General features: G+C 42.9%; 1 protein-coding gene across 1 annotated transcript in view; it reads left to right on the top strand.

The window, feature by feature from the left end:
* Positions 1-882: 882 nt before the first annotated feature.
* The window catches only part of rnf24 (ring finger protein 24), a 30,897-nt gene continuing 12,373 nt past the window's right edge, over positions 883-19,406 (top strand). The window contains exons 1-2 of the mRNA XM_030788190.1: positions 883-1,177; positions 16,041-16,190. Of these exons, the coding sequence (XP_030644050.1) occupies positions 16,048-16,190 (143 nt within the window). The 5' untranslated portion in view covers positions 883-1,177; positions 16,041-16,047. The remainder of the gene's footprint in view (positions 1,178-16,040; positions 16,191-19,406) is intronic.

Below are 19,406 nucleotides of genomic sequence, written 5' to 3'. Positions count from 1 at the left end.
TGATGTGACACCGCCCACTTGGCGCCGTCACAATGTGCGCCTGTCACAAGTACCTCATTGGCATTCGCTGGCACTCGCATTTTGTACGTCTCAACCAAGTGTGCCCGCCGTCTCTCACAACTGAAAGGAGGAGATGATTTCCTCAGGCAGTTACACTTTACAAAAAAAAAAAAAAAATGTGTTGCCTATCTAAGTATCAGAGCACAAAACAGAACAAGCATCTAAGTGTGTCAGTATGCTCCACAAAAAAAGAAACAAACAAAAAAAAAACCCACCACTGTCTGTTAACTGGAAAGAGCGCTTACAAGCAAGCTCATTAGAATGTTTGTGGTAGTAATTTTTTTTTAAAAAAAAGAAAGAGAGAAAAGAAAAGAAAAGAAAAGAAAAGAAAAGAACAGAAAAGAAAAGAAAAGAAAAGAAAAGAAAAGACGTGGATAAGTTTGGAAATGCAAAATGACCCATGACCTGTGACTGTAGATGAAATTACTGACAACTAACGTGACAAAGATACTGATCAAGGGGACAAAAAATACAGTTAACCAGTTACAAGGCATACTTTGGTAAAATTATAATAACTGTTTATGTCCACAGAGTTAATCTCATCACTTATTTGTAACGGCTCTGTTAAAACAGCCACTAACATTGTAACAATACTCATAATTCTCTAGTTTGATAAGCGTGGCAAATTACGTGCGCGAATCCCCTCCCCTACTGATGCCTATCCATCTCACTCCCCTCGCACACACTGTACCTCCCTCTGTCTGCTGAACTGGTAGGAGGGACCTAGTCGTGAGCTACGTGCAGAATTGTTGAAATCGTCAAAGAAAAATTCAGTCTGCCCGCTTCACTTGTAAAACCAGAGGCGGAGACGGACTCGGACAGAAGCCATCCGAGAAGCGAACTGATCTAGATCTTGTTTGTCCGTGGGCGTGTATGAACTTAAACGAAGATACACGATACTTGTTCTTTTAATCGATTTTCGATTTGTAAACATCCGTGATAGCTACAGTCGTCGCCTAGCGCAAATCATAGGCTGCAGTCGCGTGCTTGTTGTTTTGGGATGCATCCCATATAGATACATAGAAAGAAGTAACAAGGTATAAATTACTTAAATCCTTTTCAGCAAGCGACCTTTACTGGTGGTGGTCGAGAGGGAGATCAGCGAAGAGACAGATTGGTAAGTACCCCACAGATCAATATTACTTCCTATCATACCGTTGACTTAATGGTTGCGCACCAGTCATACTGCATAGATTTCGCGTCTTTGTACTAAAACGCATTAGTGTCAAATCTGCCTTTTAGGGCACTTTGAAGTGTATTGTTTGACAGGAAAACCAGCATGTGTAGACTGCTGAACGAATTGGGGCTTGCCTCCCGCCCCCTAAATACAAAGCCAGCCAGCCAGCCAGAATTTTCTGTCGCATTGGCAAGACCTTCATAGCTTGGCTCGAAACGTGCAGGTATATGAAAATGAGGTGGTTTTTTGGTATGTTTGTCGTAAAAGGCAGTTCGCTAGATATCTGTTAAGTTACTTGTCCTTAACTACTGTTACACGTTAGCATAGGATGTAAATTAGAACCGCTATTAGAGGCTCCTGGAGTTCAGTATCGTTACGGTGCAATAAATATGTATATATATTAATGCACGCAGGAAACCTCCCTGGATGGATTTGATGTGAGGTTCTTAGTTTCAGTTGTCTTTATAACTTATTGTATCGATTCCCCTTCGTTTTGCTGATGTTTTATTCGCGTTGGCCATGTGTCGTTGGAACAGAATGCAGTATTTACAATAGGAAGTGTGTTCGCTGAACGTTCCAGATCGCCTTTAACTGCCAGCGTTGTAGCTCGTGCCTGTTCTTTTTTCACGTTAAAGCCATTAACCACGTGCATGTTACACAACGTAAACACAATAGTAAATGCGGCAGGGGCACACCACATTCGTGTTCGATATTCTCTCTCAGCTAACTTAGTTCAAGTTCGGACCCCGAATTGTAGTGTTATCGAAGAGATGGTGGTGGATGGGAAGTGAAAAGCTTAGGTAATGAATTAACCCTATCGATGCCAGTAAGATTTACAGTGAACCTCGTGCCGCCAAGTCATCGGGATGCAGGGAATCATTCAACACGATAATTCAGAAATGCATTATGTTACGAGTTATTTTATCATCACTTGTATCGTACATTGTTTTGCTTGAACTTAGAACAAGATTTATACTATGACGTAGGCCTACTCGTCGGGGTATGAAAGCACAAGGTGCTTTTGCCATGGAGGAACTGTTTACATGAATCTTAGCTAATTTTTTGTACACGTGCCGCTCCATTTTCTTCAGTCTGTTGACTGAACGGCATGTACAGTTTTCGCCTGGCGGATTCCCTCCCGAGAGACTGTCTATTAAGAGTTAATTACGGGCCTGTTATTGTGCACGATGTCCAGAGACGTCAGTTTGCCTTATGCCATTTTGGCGCCGTGGTAACAAACAGTGAACAGAACAACCTCCCGTGGAGAATGGCTCCGCTCTTCAGCTCTCTCACGCAGCTGTGAAGGAAATTATGAAAATTTCAGTTTAAGTGAGGAAAGCCAGAAAATCAAAGGGGTCAACCAAGCTAACCTCATCCACCTGTTTTCAAACTTTCCTATCCTCTGTGAGAAAACTTGGCAGCTTTGACCGGACCAGCTTATATAGCTGAGCAAATTACTTCTCTGTTTACAGTGCATGCTTCTATGACGAAAACATATTTCTTAAATTACAGTTAATTAGAGGAAGCTCTGCTCCGGTAATTTGTGACCAGTGGTTCATTAGGAGTAAATTGGCCGAAAAAAAAGGCTGAGTTCAAACTAAACAAACAGACAAACAAACAAGAATTGTCTTACCTTTGACAGGGAAATATTTGCAAATTGGTTTTGAAATGCAAATGACTCTAGGAAAAATGACTGGAAACACGCTTGACTGCTTAACGTCAGGTCATTCTGTCTTTCTAGTCTGACTTAACCTGGTAAACCTTAGTCTTGAAACTGAATACTGGTCATTTTTACTTGTCTTTGGCAGTCGTCATAGATCTATTACAATGAAGATCTGCACTCTGTAGGTCTGTGTCGAATAGCACACGCCTCTTTCAATATCCCCGCTGAAGGTTAAGAGAGTCATGAGCTTATACTTAAAGTATTTAGGCACATCATCAGCCGCTGCATTTTCATATTACTGCTGCTTACGTTACGTAAGACTTAAACCGCCACAGATGGGACTCTGTCAGCTCTGTGAAGAGAGTCTCTCAACCCAAAGACACGAGAAGCATGCCGTCCACCTCAGTTCTGAGGCAACATAGCAAAAAAAAAAAAAAAAAACCCAACAGTTCAGTCTATCGCCTGTCTGAGACTGTTTACATTTCGGAGGCTGGGCTCATGATGAATGCACGCAGTTTCTTTTTTTTTCTTTTTCTTTTTTTTTTTTCCCAGCTGTGGGTTTAAAGTTCGAACAGAGTCTCTACTGAAAGGATGTCGCTGTGTCACTGGCACTTATCTTAACAGATGACTGTGAGAAACGCGGGCATACCCGCTCTGTACCGCTGATGCAGAGCGGTCCCGTCCGATGATTGTTTGGGTTGTCATAGCTGACAGGAATGACATCTTTGTAACGGAAATGACGCCTCCGAGCACATCTGAAGGCCCAATGCGGTCAAACCGATCGTGTGGTGACACACATATGTTTCCTGTTGCCTCTCCTCCGTGCCCTCTCAGATGCTACTCGACCAATATGACTTTTTAAACTTTTTTGTGGTCGAGATGTTACTTTTTGCAGCCAAAAAAAAATAAAATAAAATAATTTTTAGGGACAAGAACGCACTGTATCAGATTGCCCTGAATATGGACTAGGATGTATGGTTAAACTGATCTGTCCTTGCTTAGTGGTTTGAAGTAGCTTCTTTCCATGTGAGCTGCAGAGTAAACATCACATTTCACATTGTGGTTCATCTGTTCACACATGCATTCCAGGCCAGATAATCGATTACAGATAACTGTCACACGAGTAAACAGCAAAATGCTAGGACTGTGTACAGTGTGAGGAAAGACCTGACTGAACCGAGCAAATGTCACAGATAAATCTCTTGAAACAACACGATCACGTTTTTAACATTTATGATGGTTATGTTTGCTCTGTCTCCTATAACACACAGAGAATATTACATCAGTGTTTCTCAAAACTGTTTATAACCTTGCCTGATAATGGGAATTTCTCCACATTAGCGGTAATGATTTTTTCAGCTTGTCCGTAGAAAAGAGACTTTATTACATTCCGAAAGGGTGGTAGTTGAAATTCACAGTTATTGAAAAGCATCATTCTTAGAAATGGAGATAAGATATGACAGGACTTTACATACATGAATTGCAACGGTGCTTGGAAGTTCAACAAACAAGAGCTCTGGCTTCACGCTGTTGTCACATGACCTCTCGTATATAGCTCTTGGAACCTCTTTTTATGGGGACACAGGTCCTGTATTTTTATCCGTCCATTGAAACAGGAGTAAACTGAGTCGTTGAGTAGCAGTGAAATCTTGGACCTTAAGTGTCAGATTCACGCCCTCCCTCTTTTAATCTGGCATCGCGAGTTTCCGCGCATGTTTATTCGAATTAAGATGCTACTTTCAAAACCTTAAAACAATCAAAGCTTTTTCTTTCTTAGGCTATCTTAGGTTCAGATACTTAAAGACTGAGTTGTTTTTACATATTGATTTTCATTCACTTGGCATATTTTCAAAAAGGAATACTACATTAAGACCAATGTATTTACAAGTTATTTAAGAAAAAAAATTAAAAGAAAAGTACTAAAGTATTTTCAGAAGTCACAGCGAGCAGTTATCTAGTCTCATTCTCACAATGGCCTTGTGTGTAAACAGTTAAAATAAGGTGCGGCGGGATTCAAGGTCATAATAATTAAGACTGCTGCTGCTGGTGACTTGTCACTGACTTGTTTATGAGGGTTGGGAGGTAGGAAAGGGGTTAAGATGCAGTCCTCCGGAGAATTTAGGCTGAGTGGGATGAACAGGAGCGGCAGCTGCAAGTGCCGGTCGCCTTGCTTGTTTGTGCCAGCTTATGTTACTGTCCAAGCCCCACCGGAGAAGGGAAGAGAAGGCAAGAGTTAGGACTTGGAAGGAAAAAAAAGAAAAAAAAAATACAGGAGGGGACAGGTTGGGGATGTGTGTGTGTGTGTGGGTCGGGGGGTGGAGGGGAGGACTTCTGCCTTGCTTGTCAGTACGGGAGTGAGCTAGAGACAGCAAAATGTCATTGAAACTCCCGTTTCTTCTCATATTCTCTTTGAAGCTTTATGTTGCCCCTGACATGAAATGTGATTTTTTTTTTTTTTCAGATGTTGTCACTGCAATAGTGGGAAGTAATGGGATAGTTTCACAATGTGTTGCGTCATGCAGAAACACGCAGTTGCCTCACACAGAAGCTTATTTTGCTGTCATCTTTAACACTAGAAGCAGTCAGACCGTTCTTCAACAGATAACCGGATTCCTAGCTCTTCTCACATACTAATTAGCGCTCTTTCTCAGTGGTTTCCTAGAAAACTTCAAAGACAGCCTCCTTCTCACTTTTTCCATGGTGCTAGCACAGCTGATTCAGCCCACTTGCTTATTACTAAGCCCTTGACAAGATATATCAGAAGGTTCCAGTACAATGCTAGAGCTAACATATTCAGGCGTCACAGACAGGATCCTCAGAACGAAGAGAGGACTGAAAAACACAGCTGTTCTAGTCCATTTCAGGGTGGGCGAGATCCAGAATGGGTTATTACTGTAGTCCTACTGGACTGGAGGTGCTTGCTCCGTGCCATCCATCAGCAAGCGGGCCCTGCCCGGGCCTGATCCCTCAGCGGCAGATCAGCTCCTTAGTAAAGTGGATTAATTAGCCGCTAGAGCAACACTATTGCTCTGGATTAAGGGCCAGATTACTTTTACAGCCTGCACACTGAGTCTAGGCTTCTGCACTGTGCTTCTCTGTTGCCCACATTGTGTGAAAGACAATGTTGTTGTTTTTTTTAAATAATCTTTGTTGTTGTTGTTTTTCCTCCTTTAACTGTAGGTAGCTGTTAGGGAAAGAAATATGCTCACAGATAAGTTGCTAATGTGAAATGTGTAGGAGTAAAGTCACTAACAGAGATGGCCTAAAAAAAAAAACTGTATCGATTTCATCTGGTTGCTCTGTCTCTGCTTCTGAGTTAGCTCCCAACACGTTTAAGACCTTGCCAGGTAAAACAATGACTCAAACAGGATGAGTCACAATTTAAACAAAGTTCAGATGAACTTCACGTCAGGATCAGAACAGAGAGGTAGTCAGGCCACTGGTAAACTCTGGAATACTGGAAGGCGTTCTAAATCTTTGAAATGCCCGCAACTGAAGTTTTTCGCATCTCAGGTATGCACTCAAACCAAATTCTCTTCTTAATCCATTTTGGAAGCTGTTTACATTGTGATTGGAACATGGTTTATGATGCAAATCATGTGTTTCTGCGCCAGAGGCTTTAAATGTTAACCACATATTTATGACACAGTGACTGGCAGCTCATTCAGCAATGGTGGTTTAATCTAGAATGTAAATGTTTTAACAAGTATTTTCCTAATAAGATAAGCCACTGTTATTTGTTTGAAGTCTTATTTTGAAACTGAAAGTTTGCCCTCTGAGTTGTAACTTGACACCTCAAGCTGAAACCGAAAGTGTCCAAAAAAAATAAGGTAGATAAACATATTGACACTAAAGCATAGTGGCACATTTTCATCTGGATATAGACCCTCTCTCTCTGTCTCTCTTTTTCTCTCTCTCTCTCTCTTTCTCTCTCTCAGTGCAGAGTTGTAGTTTGACCTAGTTATTCTCAAACTTGGCATGAACATTCAGAAAAACAGAGGTGCTTTTTTTTTTTTTTAATATCGATTTTTCAAAGCCCGAGGGATTTCTGTTTTGTTTTCTTGCAAAGTGACGGTTGAACTGTATGTAATGCTGTTTCTTTTTTTCTTTTTCTTTTTTTTTTTTTTTAAACTGCAGATTCAACCACCCAGTATTTTTCCAAACGTTTTGTCCCAGATTTGTTTAAGGAATCTTTATCTGTTTGGAAATTATTGTAAGGCTCACATAGCTGTCCTGTCTGCTTTTATTCCCCGTGACTTTTAGTGTGTGTGTGTGCGTGTGCGCGCACGCGCGCGCATGTGTTCGATCAGCCCTTGAGCATGATCAATTCACAGATTAGTTACTATTACTGCCACCCTTGGTCAACAGCCAGTGAATGACTAGGCGCACATGGAAACCATGATGAGTCTAATTACACGTAAGCCCAGATAACTGCCTTACGTGAGGTGTCGGAGCCTAAGCCCGGTAAGCGTTAGATGACAGATTTGTCAACTCTCTGTAGGGGAGATCGAGGATGAGCTTCGTTTCGAGGCACCTTTGGGTGTTTGCCCTTTGGCATATTAAGTTTCGAATGGTACGGTCGGCCGTAGCTGCCAGTGGAAATTTCCACTTCAGAATCAGACTGTAGCTTTTGTTCTAGTGCGGGGGCTCGCCACAAGTCCCTGGAAATTGGCTCGGGCTGATGTTGCGAAAGATTGCAAACAGTCAGCTATTTCAGAACAAAAGCAAAAAAAAAAAGGGGGGAGGGAAAAAAACAACAAAAAAATGAAACATTGAGACAGCAAAGGGAGCTGTTGAAAGTCTGTTAAAAAAAAAATCTAAACTTCTTTTTGTAGGAGTTTTTGTTTGGAAACTGAGAATACTACTTTTCTGACAGCAAGAGTACTGATTTTCATTTTTTGACACTTGATACTGAATGAATCCAAGTATATAATTTAAATACTGGTTAATCAATTTAAAGTAGTAGACTTTTTCATGTTCTTCTAAAAGCACTGTGCACTTACATATAGCACGCAAAGTACTGTATTAAAGTATGTAAACAATTTAGCTCATCAGACTAGTTTACCTCAGTCATTAACTACGTCCCTGCACACAATACAGCCGCTACTATCACATATTTTAAATTTCTATGGATGTCGCTGAGTGGTCGCAACATCTGGTCCCCTGCGGTAATGATGAAATCTCATAAGGCATTAGAGCATCGGAACTATGTAGACGAAATCAGTGTTATCACTCTAGAATCTTCCCGTCACTAAAAATGATGCGTTTAAGTGACTGCTCAAAAGTACAGTCTCTTATCTCTGTTGCATGTGAGTGACGCAATCACAACACAACAGTCGATCCCCTCTCCCCTTTCTGAGGGGTGTGTTTAGGTTTTTCCAACGTGTAATAAAAATGAGCGAGGAGAGAGAGAGAGAGACAGAGAGAGATCGGCTCGATACGTTTGGGTCCTTGTCACGTTTGTTTCGTTATCGACTCGGTGGGCATGTTTTAGTGGGCGGGAGGGTAAACAGCGAGTCACGGATTTACAGTCTGTTGGCAGGGCTCCAACAGTAGCCTTCCCCTTTTGGTTATGCTGGCCGTCGCCAGAGCCCTTCCCAGTTGCAGTGGAAGATTACTGGAACCTTTAGGAGGCAGCTCCCCTTTCTGCCGCGGCTTAAGTGTGTGTTTTGACTTACGGGCGAAATACAATTATAGATTCTCGGGATGTCCTGATAGAGGACTCCTCCCTTTTGCCAAACAGTGCAAATGACAGAATGAAAAGCAACAACATATCGACTCTCCTCGTCTATTTGGGATCAGCTGGTCCCAAGCCCACAAATGTTAAGATCTCAGACCGCATTTTAAAGTGACATGTTAGACGACCCTTGGTTATGCAAGAGAGAGGATTTCAATTTGTGTGGAATTACAAACCGGCTGGGTTGCAGACTTGGATAGAACAAAAAAAAAATCCTGCATATTCGTGTTGAGTTGTAACTTTTGTTGTTATTGTTGTTGCTGTAGTTAACTTTTGTGTGTGTGTGTGTGTGTGTGTGTATGTGTGTGTGTGTGGCTCTGCTGCACAAAAATAAAAGACAGAACCGTAACGCAGCTTTACGAGTCATTTCCCCAAAATAGATTTTCTTGTGTGGTTCAGGTTGCTTCTGAATTAGCCCAAGCCTTTCTGTACTCATGCACTCAAAGGGGAACATAAATGAACTGAATGGGAGTTCTACAGTTCATAATGCGAGGAGTGAAAATGCTAGCACGGCTGAGCTTGACCTGTGACGGGTACCTGATACGGAAGAGTAAGCAATCCTCGGGGTAACACGTACACTGAAAGGTAACTCTATCCCAACCAGAGCCCCCCCCCACATGACCCACAGTGGCTAACCCCCTTGTAAGCTCTCTTCACTTATGACCAATACAGCAATCTTCATGCTAGCCCTGACTGTGAAAACGAGGAGGGGTATAGAAAAAGAAAGGAGACCATAAATACTCCCTTTTTTTTTTTTTTTCCCCGGGCTATTGAAGTCTCTAACCAAACACGACCCGGGTGTGTTTGAGTTTTAAGAGCAAACACACTGGAGGGTCTGAACATGCAACCCAAACGGGGCCTGCTTTTCATGCGTTCGTCTCAAACACATGTATACAGTTGTTAACATGTAATATGAGTATGTAAGCGATACCTGGGATTCCTTCAAAAAAGGGGATTCCTAGCTAGCCTATGTTTTGAATGCAGTAACCAAAGCTCGGGTCTTTCCGTTGTGCTAGCAATGCATGGCGTCTTATTTAAGCTGAATGTATGCTCATTGTTCAAATGTGTGTGTTGTCTGGGGTCAGACTAAGGAAAGCGCGTTGACAGTCCAATGACGCACAGCTTGCATGGTGAATTGGTAATGAGAGGAGAAGTGCTTAGACGGAACACAGAGGTTTGGAAGAATCTGCTTCTACTTAGTTCATGTGTGACGTTTGCCATTCGAGTGGTTAGCTCACTGTGGCTTCTAGGCAGCGCAGAAGAGTCTCTTGTGAGAGTGTGTGCTCAGCGACAGGCTCAGTGAATTACAAATCAGGACTTCACACAAAACACTTCACCTCTCTGATCAGTCTGTAGACTGCGGTCACACCTCACCTAAAAACCAACCGTTACCCGACGGTCCTGCATGACCAGGTTAACTGTGAGATGGACGCATCCGGTGCGAACTTTCCCGAATCTGACACAGCTGTTTGATTTTGTTCTTGTTCAACGGCTAGCATGTTGTGTGAGTTGAAACGAATAGCAATTGCACAGGGAATTTTTTTATTTTTTTTTGTGAAAACTCTCAGTTCTGACCTCTGTGTTCCAGTTTCAGGCAATGTTCCGTTTATGTGGTAATACCACACATTACGTTACGGGTTACTTCATTTCCGGTCATGCCACAAATGCGGGACTTAATCACAGTTTTGAAAACTTATCGTTTGTAGATAAAAACAAAGACAAGGAATTTTACCGTCGCGTAAAGTACCTTGGAGCACACTTCAAAGAATCCCCATAACAGTCCGCCATATCAAGCCCAGTGGACTTGAACCTTCTTTTCCCTTTTCTTTCTCTTTCTCTTTGAAGTCATAATGAATGCATGAGTGCTAAAGGAAGTCTATATTTAAAGCAACGCTTTCCCGTTAACCTGACCTTAGTCAACCCTGAACTGAGAGGGTTACTCTGAAGGGCGGTAAGTAGCTTGGGTCGCATCCCTCTCACAGTGTTAAATGTTCCCACACAGTCCAGGGTCCTCTGTGGGCACAGATGGATATTTTAGCAGTCATATCATCCAGCGCTAGTTTTGCTGAAATGTCCCCAGGATGGTGATAACCCCGCTGTGCAAATTAGCCGCGGCTAATGACGCAGCACGGTAGGATAAAACGAAAAGTTAGCACTAAGCGCAGTTCTAAAAAAAAAAAAAAATCAGCTGCTCGTTAAATGGTTTCCACTGCTGTCTTCACTGCGTAGATAAAGGCCGCTTAATTGGAGTTTGGGGGTTGTTAGGCTGTGATTTCGGGTTAAGGGTACCGCACGGTTATGCCCATGCTGTGCACCGGCCCCTTACCCTTTACTACTTCTAGCGGTTTCCACCCCTGTTTGTGGTTCTGCCCGAAAGCCTCTCTGTTTATTTTTCCCCACAGCGTGTACTCGGTACTTGCGACACTTGAAGAGGATCTCTCAATGTTTTCAGTGTCCCTGTAAGACAATAGTAGCTCATAGTTTTGAGATTACGATTTTGTGCATTTGGCTAACCCTATACATTTATACGCAACGTTTCGGATTCCAAAGTCAGTTACGTAATACATTTGAGAATATGGGGGAGGGGAAACCTAAAGAATGAAAAGGAGACAGAGAACAAAAGAGAGAGAGGGAGAGAGAGAGAGAGACGTCTGAGAGGAAGACGGGCAAAACAACATCTTGTACCATCAGGAGGAAACCGTTTTAAATGAGGCCTTCCGCTCAAGCCTCGTGTGTGGCCTTTTAAAGAACTTTTAGGTAATTTAACGACTACTGTATCAGCTGCGGGCGCTTTTCTGATGTCGGAAGTTGTTCTGTACATTTTGATTTTCCTCACAGCAGGGCATCTCCTGCCAAGCATGCCCAGGGTCCAGTGTGTTAAGTGGATCGTTGTGGGTCGCCCCCTCCCCTCAGTGTTAGTGTTACATTTTTAGAGACATTAAGAACAGAGGGGAAAAAAAGGAACTTGGGAAATAAGATGAGGGAACTTTGGAAGCTCATAGTAGTTGATCATCAGAACAACAACTTATATAGGTATACTATATGTATATATATGTATATATATTAGGCTAGAAGCAGTGGAGTTTTTTCCAGGACAGGATAACTTCTTCTAGCAGCTGCAACTTGTTTAAAAATACAGGAAATGAGTGTTTTTTAGATTAGTCTCTTAACATACTGTACACCATAGGGAATGGCCAAGTCAAAGACAAATTGCAAGAAAAAAAAAAAAGAAAAACTTGGCAAATACACTTAGGTTATTCTGACTGGGAGAAGACCACCCTCCTTTGCTCCGGTGAACAAAATGCCTTTTATGCATCTCTGTAGCTCAGTGTTTTCATATTGAACGCTGAGAGAATAACTCAATACACTATTGAAAGCGAGCCCCACTGATATATCCATCCATTCTCACACAGTGAAGAGCCACTGGCGTTGAATGGTTATCCATTAACGCTGGCATTATGAATGACCGTCCCTGTCAGCCATGTTAGTCTCAACCTGTCCCCTTCTGTGTTTTTCACTCCTGTGAAAGGCTGAGGAGAGTGGAGAGGGAATTGTGACGAGAGAAAGTAGAAATACTGAGAGGATTTTTTTTTTTTTTTTTATAAGGACTGACTTCCTTCCTGTTTAGGAGAGGAAGCGATGGCTTGAAGGACACCTCAAAAGCGTCTTTGTGGCCGTCGTTGTTTTCCTCTGCGGGAGAGCGTTCCAGAGAAAGTGTGTGTGCATTGCTACTACTCAGCCTCGGGAACTCGGCACACTGGGCAAATGATAACATAAAGAGAGTGTATGTCTGTGTGTGTGTGTGTGTGTGTGTGTGTGTGTGTCCATGTCCACGTGTACTGATTTGTCTCTTCAACCTGAAGGGACAGCATTTTTTTTTTTTTTTTTTAAATTGAATTTTCTGCTGATTTTTGAAATGCCTTCCCATGCCTTCCTTCAGCCAGCAGATTGGCTGTACTGATGACTGACATTTACATCCAAAGCTTTTAGACCAGTCGGAACAGAGCAGTGATTGAGAAGTCCTTGGCATAATCAGAGTGTCGTCAGGAGGTGGAAGAGGAAGATTTAATCAGCTCAGGTTCATGTACTTTGAGCATTCCCCCCCCCCCACACCCCCCATGGGGAACAACATGGAGAAATCAGGTATCTGTGGTGACACATGGGAGAGTGCTGGTTTAACATTTAGGCACATATCCAGAAAACTACTATTGTGTGTTTGTCAATGCTGAAACAGCACGAGTGGGCTGGCTTTTCATTTGCGCTCATAGCATCAAAAAGTTCTTATACCCGTCCGTACTGGCCGCATCATAAAAAAAGTTCAGACTGCCTATCAAACTTACGCGGTGGCTATACCGAGTCTACACGTAAAATAAATGAAAACCAGCTCTGGCTGTGTGTGGGTTAGTACTTTTTAGTGGATGAACACAAAGAGTACGCTCTGCGTGTTGCGTAAGAGTGCGCGGCTGTGCCAACCTCGAAATGAACGGCTCTTTCTCTCGCTCCTGGCTCTCACTCACGGACCGTGCCCGAAGCCGGATCCTGTCAGGAAGATACGGAACCGGACGCTGCGTGGGCAGAACCCGAAAAGGACCCGTTACATCGGTGTTCTCTCTGCGACCGCGCTCGTCACAAAACCTCCTTCACAAAAATCTGAAAGGAATACGATTTCTCACCGACAAGAGTGACAAAGGTTTACGCCGTAAACGTCGTCGGTTCTCGCGAGAAAAAGGGCGGGTCGATCGTTTGCGATGGTTGTCGAACGTCGGTTTGTTTTCTTAGCGTTTGTTTAGTGTAGAAATCCATTCAATGACAAACGACCATGCTGAGCTCGAAGTTAGATTCTTTGCAGTTATATCTATTAGGCACACATTGGCTTCTGGGAGGTGTTGGAGCTGCAACGTTTGCAAAAAGAGATGTAGCTTGGTTTTGAGAAACGCAGAGAGGACGGAGCACTGAACCAAACAAACTCTGGGTTTTGGAGGTCAACTTAAAGTACCCCACCCCCATTCAAACTTAGATCTGTTCACCATCAACCTTCACTTTGGATATTTTGGTTGTGATTTTGCCTGGAGTTAAGTAACACATCATCCTGTATTCTTTCAACCATATAAACATGTAGAGCCATTGCAAGGCAAGGAAAAGTTTTGCTTTCAAGCAGCTGGTCTTCAGCAAGGGACAGTTTGGAAAAAAAATTTGTTGTAGGGGACGAATTTGGGGGGATGGAAGGAAGGATTAAATCCTGAGGAGGTGGCGGTGGTATTAAGGGAGAGAGGCGAGAGGAGGATAATTTAAAACCCTCAGCTAAAACAGGAAACTCGCATCTTCATATGTTCACGTGGCGACCCGGAGCTTTGAACTCGTTCAACCCTGACAATGCTCCTCCCCCTCGATGTATACAGACAGAACAGCGTGTTCCAAATGCATCATGTCTTTCACAGTCACTGTGTGTCTCTGTATGTGTGTGTGTGTGTGTGTCTGTGAGTCTCTGTTACTGTGTGTGTGTGTGTGGGCACCAGATTGCCGCTGGAGAACAGTCAGCGTGTGTGTTTGTGTATGCCCTGGAATGCTACGCGTCAGAGACAGAGAGACTGTGCTGTATGCTTAGAGTGTGTATCAGCACTGATAAGGGTGGTGAGACTGGCTGCAGTGTCTGTGTTTTGGGAGGGGAAAGAAGAAATGGCAAAGCATTGGAAAGGTGCCATATTTAGTTGGCACTGTGGTTGGACACGGGCACAACTCATGCCCAGTCAACCCACAGTCCGCCCTGTTTATGATGACCACATACCAGTGCCTTAGTGCTGGGGTTTATACGAGGGATATGACTATTGTTGTATGTGAGTGCGTGTGTATGTATGTGTGAGTGTGTGTGTGAGTGCGTGCGTGCGTGTGTGTGTGAGTGCGTGCGTGTGCGCATGAATGTGAGGAACGGACGCCCACCAACCCCTCAACTGTGTATTACTCCCATTATAGTGAAATATTGATTTATGGATGAGTTTACATCAGTCTCTTTGCAAGCTATGCGTGAGTGGGCTTTTATAGTTTGTATGTGTGTGTGTGTTTGTGTGCGCGCGTGTGTGTGTGTGTGTGTGTGTGAGAGAGAGAGAGAGAGAGAGAGAATGAGTGAAAGAAAGAGAATGTAAACAGTCTGCTGGCAGGGTGGTCACTGAGGCCCAGGCCGGACGTCCTGAGTTTTACCCTGTGTGAGTGTGAGTCTGTCTGGGGATCTGTGTGTTTCCCTTGCAGGAGGGTAAAAACACTCACACAGAGAGAGAGAAAGACACATTTTCACATGCACACACACACACATTTCTCTCTCTCTCTGTCATATATATATATATATATATGATATGTGTGTGTGTGTGTGTGTGTGTGTGTGAGAGAGAGAGAGAGAGAGGGAGGGAGTGAAAAGTGAAATAAAGTGTATATCCTCTTCTTTCTTCCTCCCTGCACACACTCAGGCACTCACAGACTTTTCAGTCACCCATCCCCTCACTGGTTCTCAGACATGTCTGGACATGTTCTTCTGTGAGTTGTACAGCCTTCACCACACACAGACACACACACACACACACACACACACACACACAAACTGACCACATTGACATAGGCTGTGTTTGTTAAAGCTTAGTTATAAAGAAACAGCTTGAGAAGAAATTTGCTTTGAGTCGGATTGGCGTTGTCCATCCCTGGTGGATCAGGAGAAATATAAGCAGCATCTGCTGGTGATGAGAACCATCGGGTCATATTTTAGGAGAATATACGCGAAGCGAAAATAACTAAAGCAAGACTGAATCTCTAAAGATCACTTAACTTCAATTTATCTCACCCACGGAGCGCAAGCAGGGCTTAATGGTTCCCGCAAGGCCAATGTTCCCAAACCTCTCCGCCGACGTTGCCAAAAATTTAGGTAAACCGCGCAGCCTCATCGTAAATGGACGTCTCCCGCTCTTATGATTTAGGGAAATAAGAGTGAACTCATTTGGACATTCGTAGATTTGTCAAGGGCACTAATGGTTGTTGTGGAAACAGTCAGAGAGACAGAGCACGGCGAAAGACGGCCTCATTTCGCCACTTGTTAGTAAACCGTGTCATTTCAGGGGACGTTTGCTAAAACGTTATGCGCGATTATTTTACTTGCTGCCTACCTGCCAGACTGGTTCAGAGTGACAGAAAGCTATATTGATAAATGGTTGCGTTTGTGTGTGTGTGTGTGTGTGTTTGTGTGTTTGTTCGGGTTGGGGTAGCTTGCTTTCTCTGTTGAAATCTTGGCATTTTGGGGGCTTCAGCATATTCACCATTTGATTTAACTGGTTTTCACTTTTTCTCTTTTTCTCCCTCTGTCCTACCCTCTGTTTCTCTCTCTCTCTCTCTCTCTCTCTCTCTCTCTCTCTCTCCAAATCCAGGATATCCATGACCTCTGATTTCCAGCATTATAGTTTCAGGATGCCGAATATAGGGTTTCAGAACCTCCCCCTCAACATCTACATCGTTGTCTTTGGAACGGCCATTTTTGTCTTCATTCTCAGTCTGCTCTTCTGCTGCTATTTGATTAGGTAAGAGCGCAAGTTGGTTCTCCCCTTTGGTGAAGCCCATTTAATACGACCTTTGTCTTGTTCTGGATGCCATACAGTTCCTACTTTTTAGTCCAATTTGTACTCCTTAACTGCATGTGCTCACAGTATTATATATATTTTCATATTTTTAAGCTTAATACCTCGCTTCAATCGCCATGTCTGCTGTATCATTAAGTGAGAAAGAACTCTCGAACGGAACAGTTTTTGATTGGCTGAAACACGGGGCGTAATGAAGCCCTATCCACAGCATTAGGTGAATTAGTTTGCATTTCCAGCGAGGTAGCAGTCTATTTAACTCACAGACTTGACCTGCATATTTATGTTAGTTGTTTCCAAGCCTGTGCAGATGGCAGAAATGTATGGCGTTCAGCCATTGCTGTAAATTACAGTATAGTGGAGTTTACTCAGCAGCTAATGGATACAGCTCTAACGTTGAAGTGAAGTGGTTTGACATCCAAAGGTCAGGTCTAGATTCTGCTAATCAGATTCAATTCTTCAGCCAGCATACTGAGAAATCACTTCACAAATGGCACCTATGCCCAGGCTTCCATGTGCCGGAACGATTTTTTATTTTCGAGTTTGTGTGAGTTCGTTCCAAAGATGCAAAGAAATTCTGAGGCCTCGTTTCATACCAACTAACTAACCGGGCGGTGTTTCAGTCAGTATTTTAAAAAGGACTGAGTTGGGTGGTGTGGGTTTTTTTTTGGGTGGGGGTGGGAGGGGTGGGGGGGCTTATGTTAGAGAGGAAAGGAAAGCTGACAGATGGTACCGCTCAGGAGAGGTTCTCTTTCATCTTGGCTTTAGGTCGAAGAACGAGAAGCTTTTATCACGCTCACTTTGAAGACTGGAACGACTTTGAAAACATGAATGGTACCACAAACTTTTTTGCCTTCAGTTAGGAAATGTTGATGGCTTAGGCAACTACCTCAAGTCTCACAACTTTCGAGTCTCAATGATGGAAGCAAAAGCATCTTTGAAGAAGAATTCAGAGAGGGTGAAATTTCGGTATTTAGAGTAACTGAGGTTCCCATAGCAAAATCGTTTACCTCAGCTGACAAAAAATAACGACACAATACTTCATGTTGGGTTCTCAAGTTAATAGTGAACTGAAAAGCTCTTTCTTTGTTTTAATGATACAGCATAGCTGGCTAAAGCGAGGCTTATTTGAGTCTGTATTTCACAATGTTAGTTTTATGATTTTATACGCTTATTCATTAATGAAAGGGGGTTTTTTTTGTTATTAAGATGACTGTATGGCATTTTGACTGAGATGTGAATGATGCCCGTTGTGATTTGATGGTGATGTTGTGTTTGACTTTGATTTGGAAAACTAACATTTTTAATCAGTAAGAGTGAGATGGTGGAAAAACAGCACAGTTTGGAGAAGATAGTTTAACTCTTGACTTGATAATCTGAGAAACTCTAAATAAATAAATAAATATATCCACAAAATATACACACGTATAAACAAAAATTTATCGACAAAAAAAAAATTCTGGAAACTTCCGCATTCAGAAGGCATTTCAAAGCCATATAATTGCACAGTCAACAGAGCCTCGAAGCTCTTAGTTGTACAGTCACGATGGCTTCAGTCTCAGCCTTGAGGAGGCTGTGTCGTGCCTTCGTCTTTCACGAAGGCCGCTCTGACGTTACCACCCTTTTTTTTTTTTTCAAGGTAACTGAAAAACCAGTGAAGTCTGGTGCCTTTAAACATCCAAACAGTTGTCTTTTTTTTTTTTTTACAGTCGTGAAAAAAAAAAAAGCTCAAACCATAGCATTGTGCTGTTCAGCGACCATTACTGGATAACTCAATGCTGTTTGGAACAATAGTATTTCAGAGGCACAAACGCTGCCGTCTAGACTGATAAAGAAACCCTTCAGTGGCAGATACAATAAGAGCTTGCTCTGTTCTGTCGTTCTTACTGGAAAGGGAGAGTAGCCCATTCCCCTCCCCCCCCCCGTTAGACTTAGATTTGCTCTCACCCAATCACGTTCTGTCCAGAGCACTGTTGCCAGGAGGGTCATCTTTGGCAGCAGGGTGCAGTAGGTTTAAGGTTCAAACGTGTTGCGTTTCTTGCCCGGAAAAAAAAAACCCCAAAAAACAAAACAGCGAGAAGCAACAGCTTTCGACCAAATTCACCCAGTCCAGCAGGTGAGATGGTAAGTCTGCCTCAGATCTATATTTAAGTTCTGTTCTCTCTGAATTTGCCCCCTCCCCCCCGCTTTCCACCACCCATTCAAACTATATGGTACAATGAGATCTCTAGTGTTTCTCTCTAGTAATTCCACAGTTGTAATAATCAGCTATACAGTTCTCTTAATTGAAATAACATAACTACATTGTCAAAATGAATAAATCATGAATATGAGGTAAATTGTAGTTGTTATAACACGGACGGGCAGTCCAGGCAGTCTTCCATTGGACACACGCCATTTTCATAATATATTATTATATTATACTTCATATGCTGATATGCTGGCTATAATGGGGAAAAAAAGGTGTCAGATTACCAAGTCATTGGGAAAGCAGAGATGATATCTCAGTTTCACTCTGAAAGGCTTCTAAAGATGCAGTCTCTCTTGATTTCGTCTCCTCCCGAATACAAATTCTCAAACAACCTTAAACTGTAATCCTGCCCCGACCTGAACCACTAAAACCCGCCAGCCTCCCCAGCCCCACCCCACCCCCCCTCCCAAACCTCCTCCACATTAAAACGAGGTCTGAAATATTCATGCGCTTCCAGTCGCAGTGAGAAATGAAGCCCAGAACAATTGCAGATTTAGTAAGCGCTAAAATAGAACCTTCATGCTTGGCAGTAACCCGCCATTTTTCAGCACAATAGCTTTGACCATTTGTCTGTACTAAAACAACAGCAGCTTTGGCTTCCAGTTCCGTAACTGCATTTGAAATTGTGAGCTAAAGAGCTTTTTCTGTCTCTTCTTTTTTTTTTTTGAATAGCTATAAACGTTAATGCGTTTTGATAACGTGTGCTTGTTACTACACAATATCTGCTAATGGTGCCGTTATTTGTTTGTTATTCAGTATCGTGTTTTAATATTAACACAGCACAGCCTAAGCCTGAATCAGTTCCAGGGCTGTTTGTGCACCTGCGCACGCACACACACGCACGCACACACACGAACACGCAGAGTACGTGAGCAGGGAGAGAGAGAGTCGTGAGCTAGAGGAGGCGT

The sequence above is a fragment of the Chanos chanos genome, chromosome 11, assembly GCF_902362185.1.
Source record: "Chanos chanos chromosome 11, fChaCha1.1, whole genome shotgun sequence".
NCBI classification, from domain to species: Eukaryota; Metazoa; Chordata; class Actinopteri; order Gonorynchiformes; family Chanidae; genus Chanos; species Chanos chanos.
This window is presented reverse-complemented; position numbering and strand designations above follow the sequence as displayed.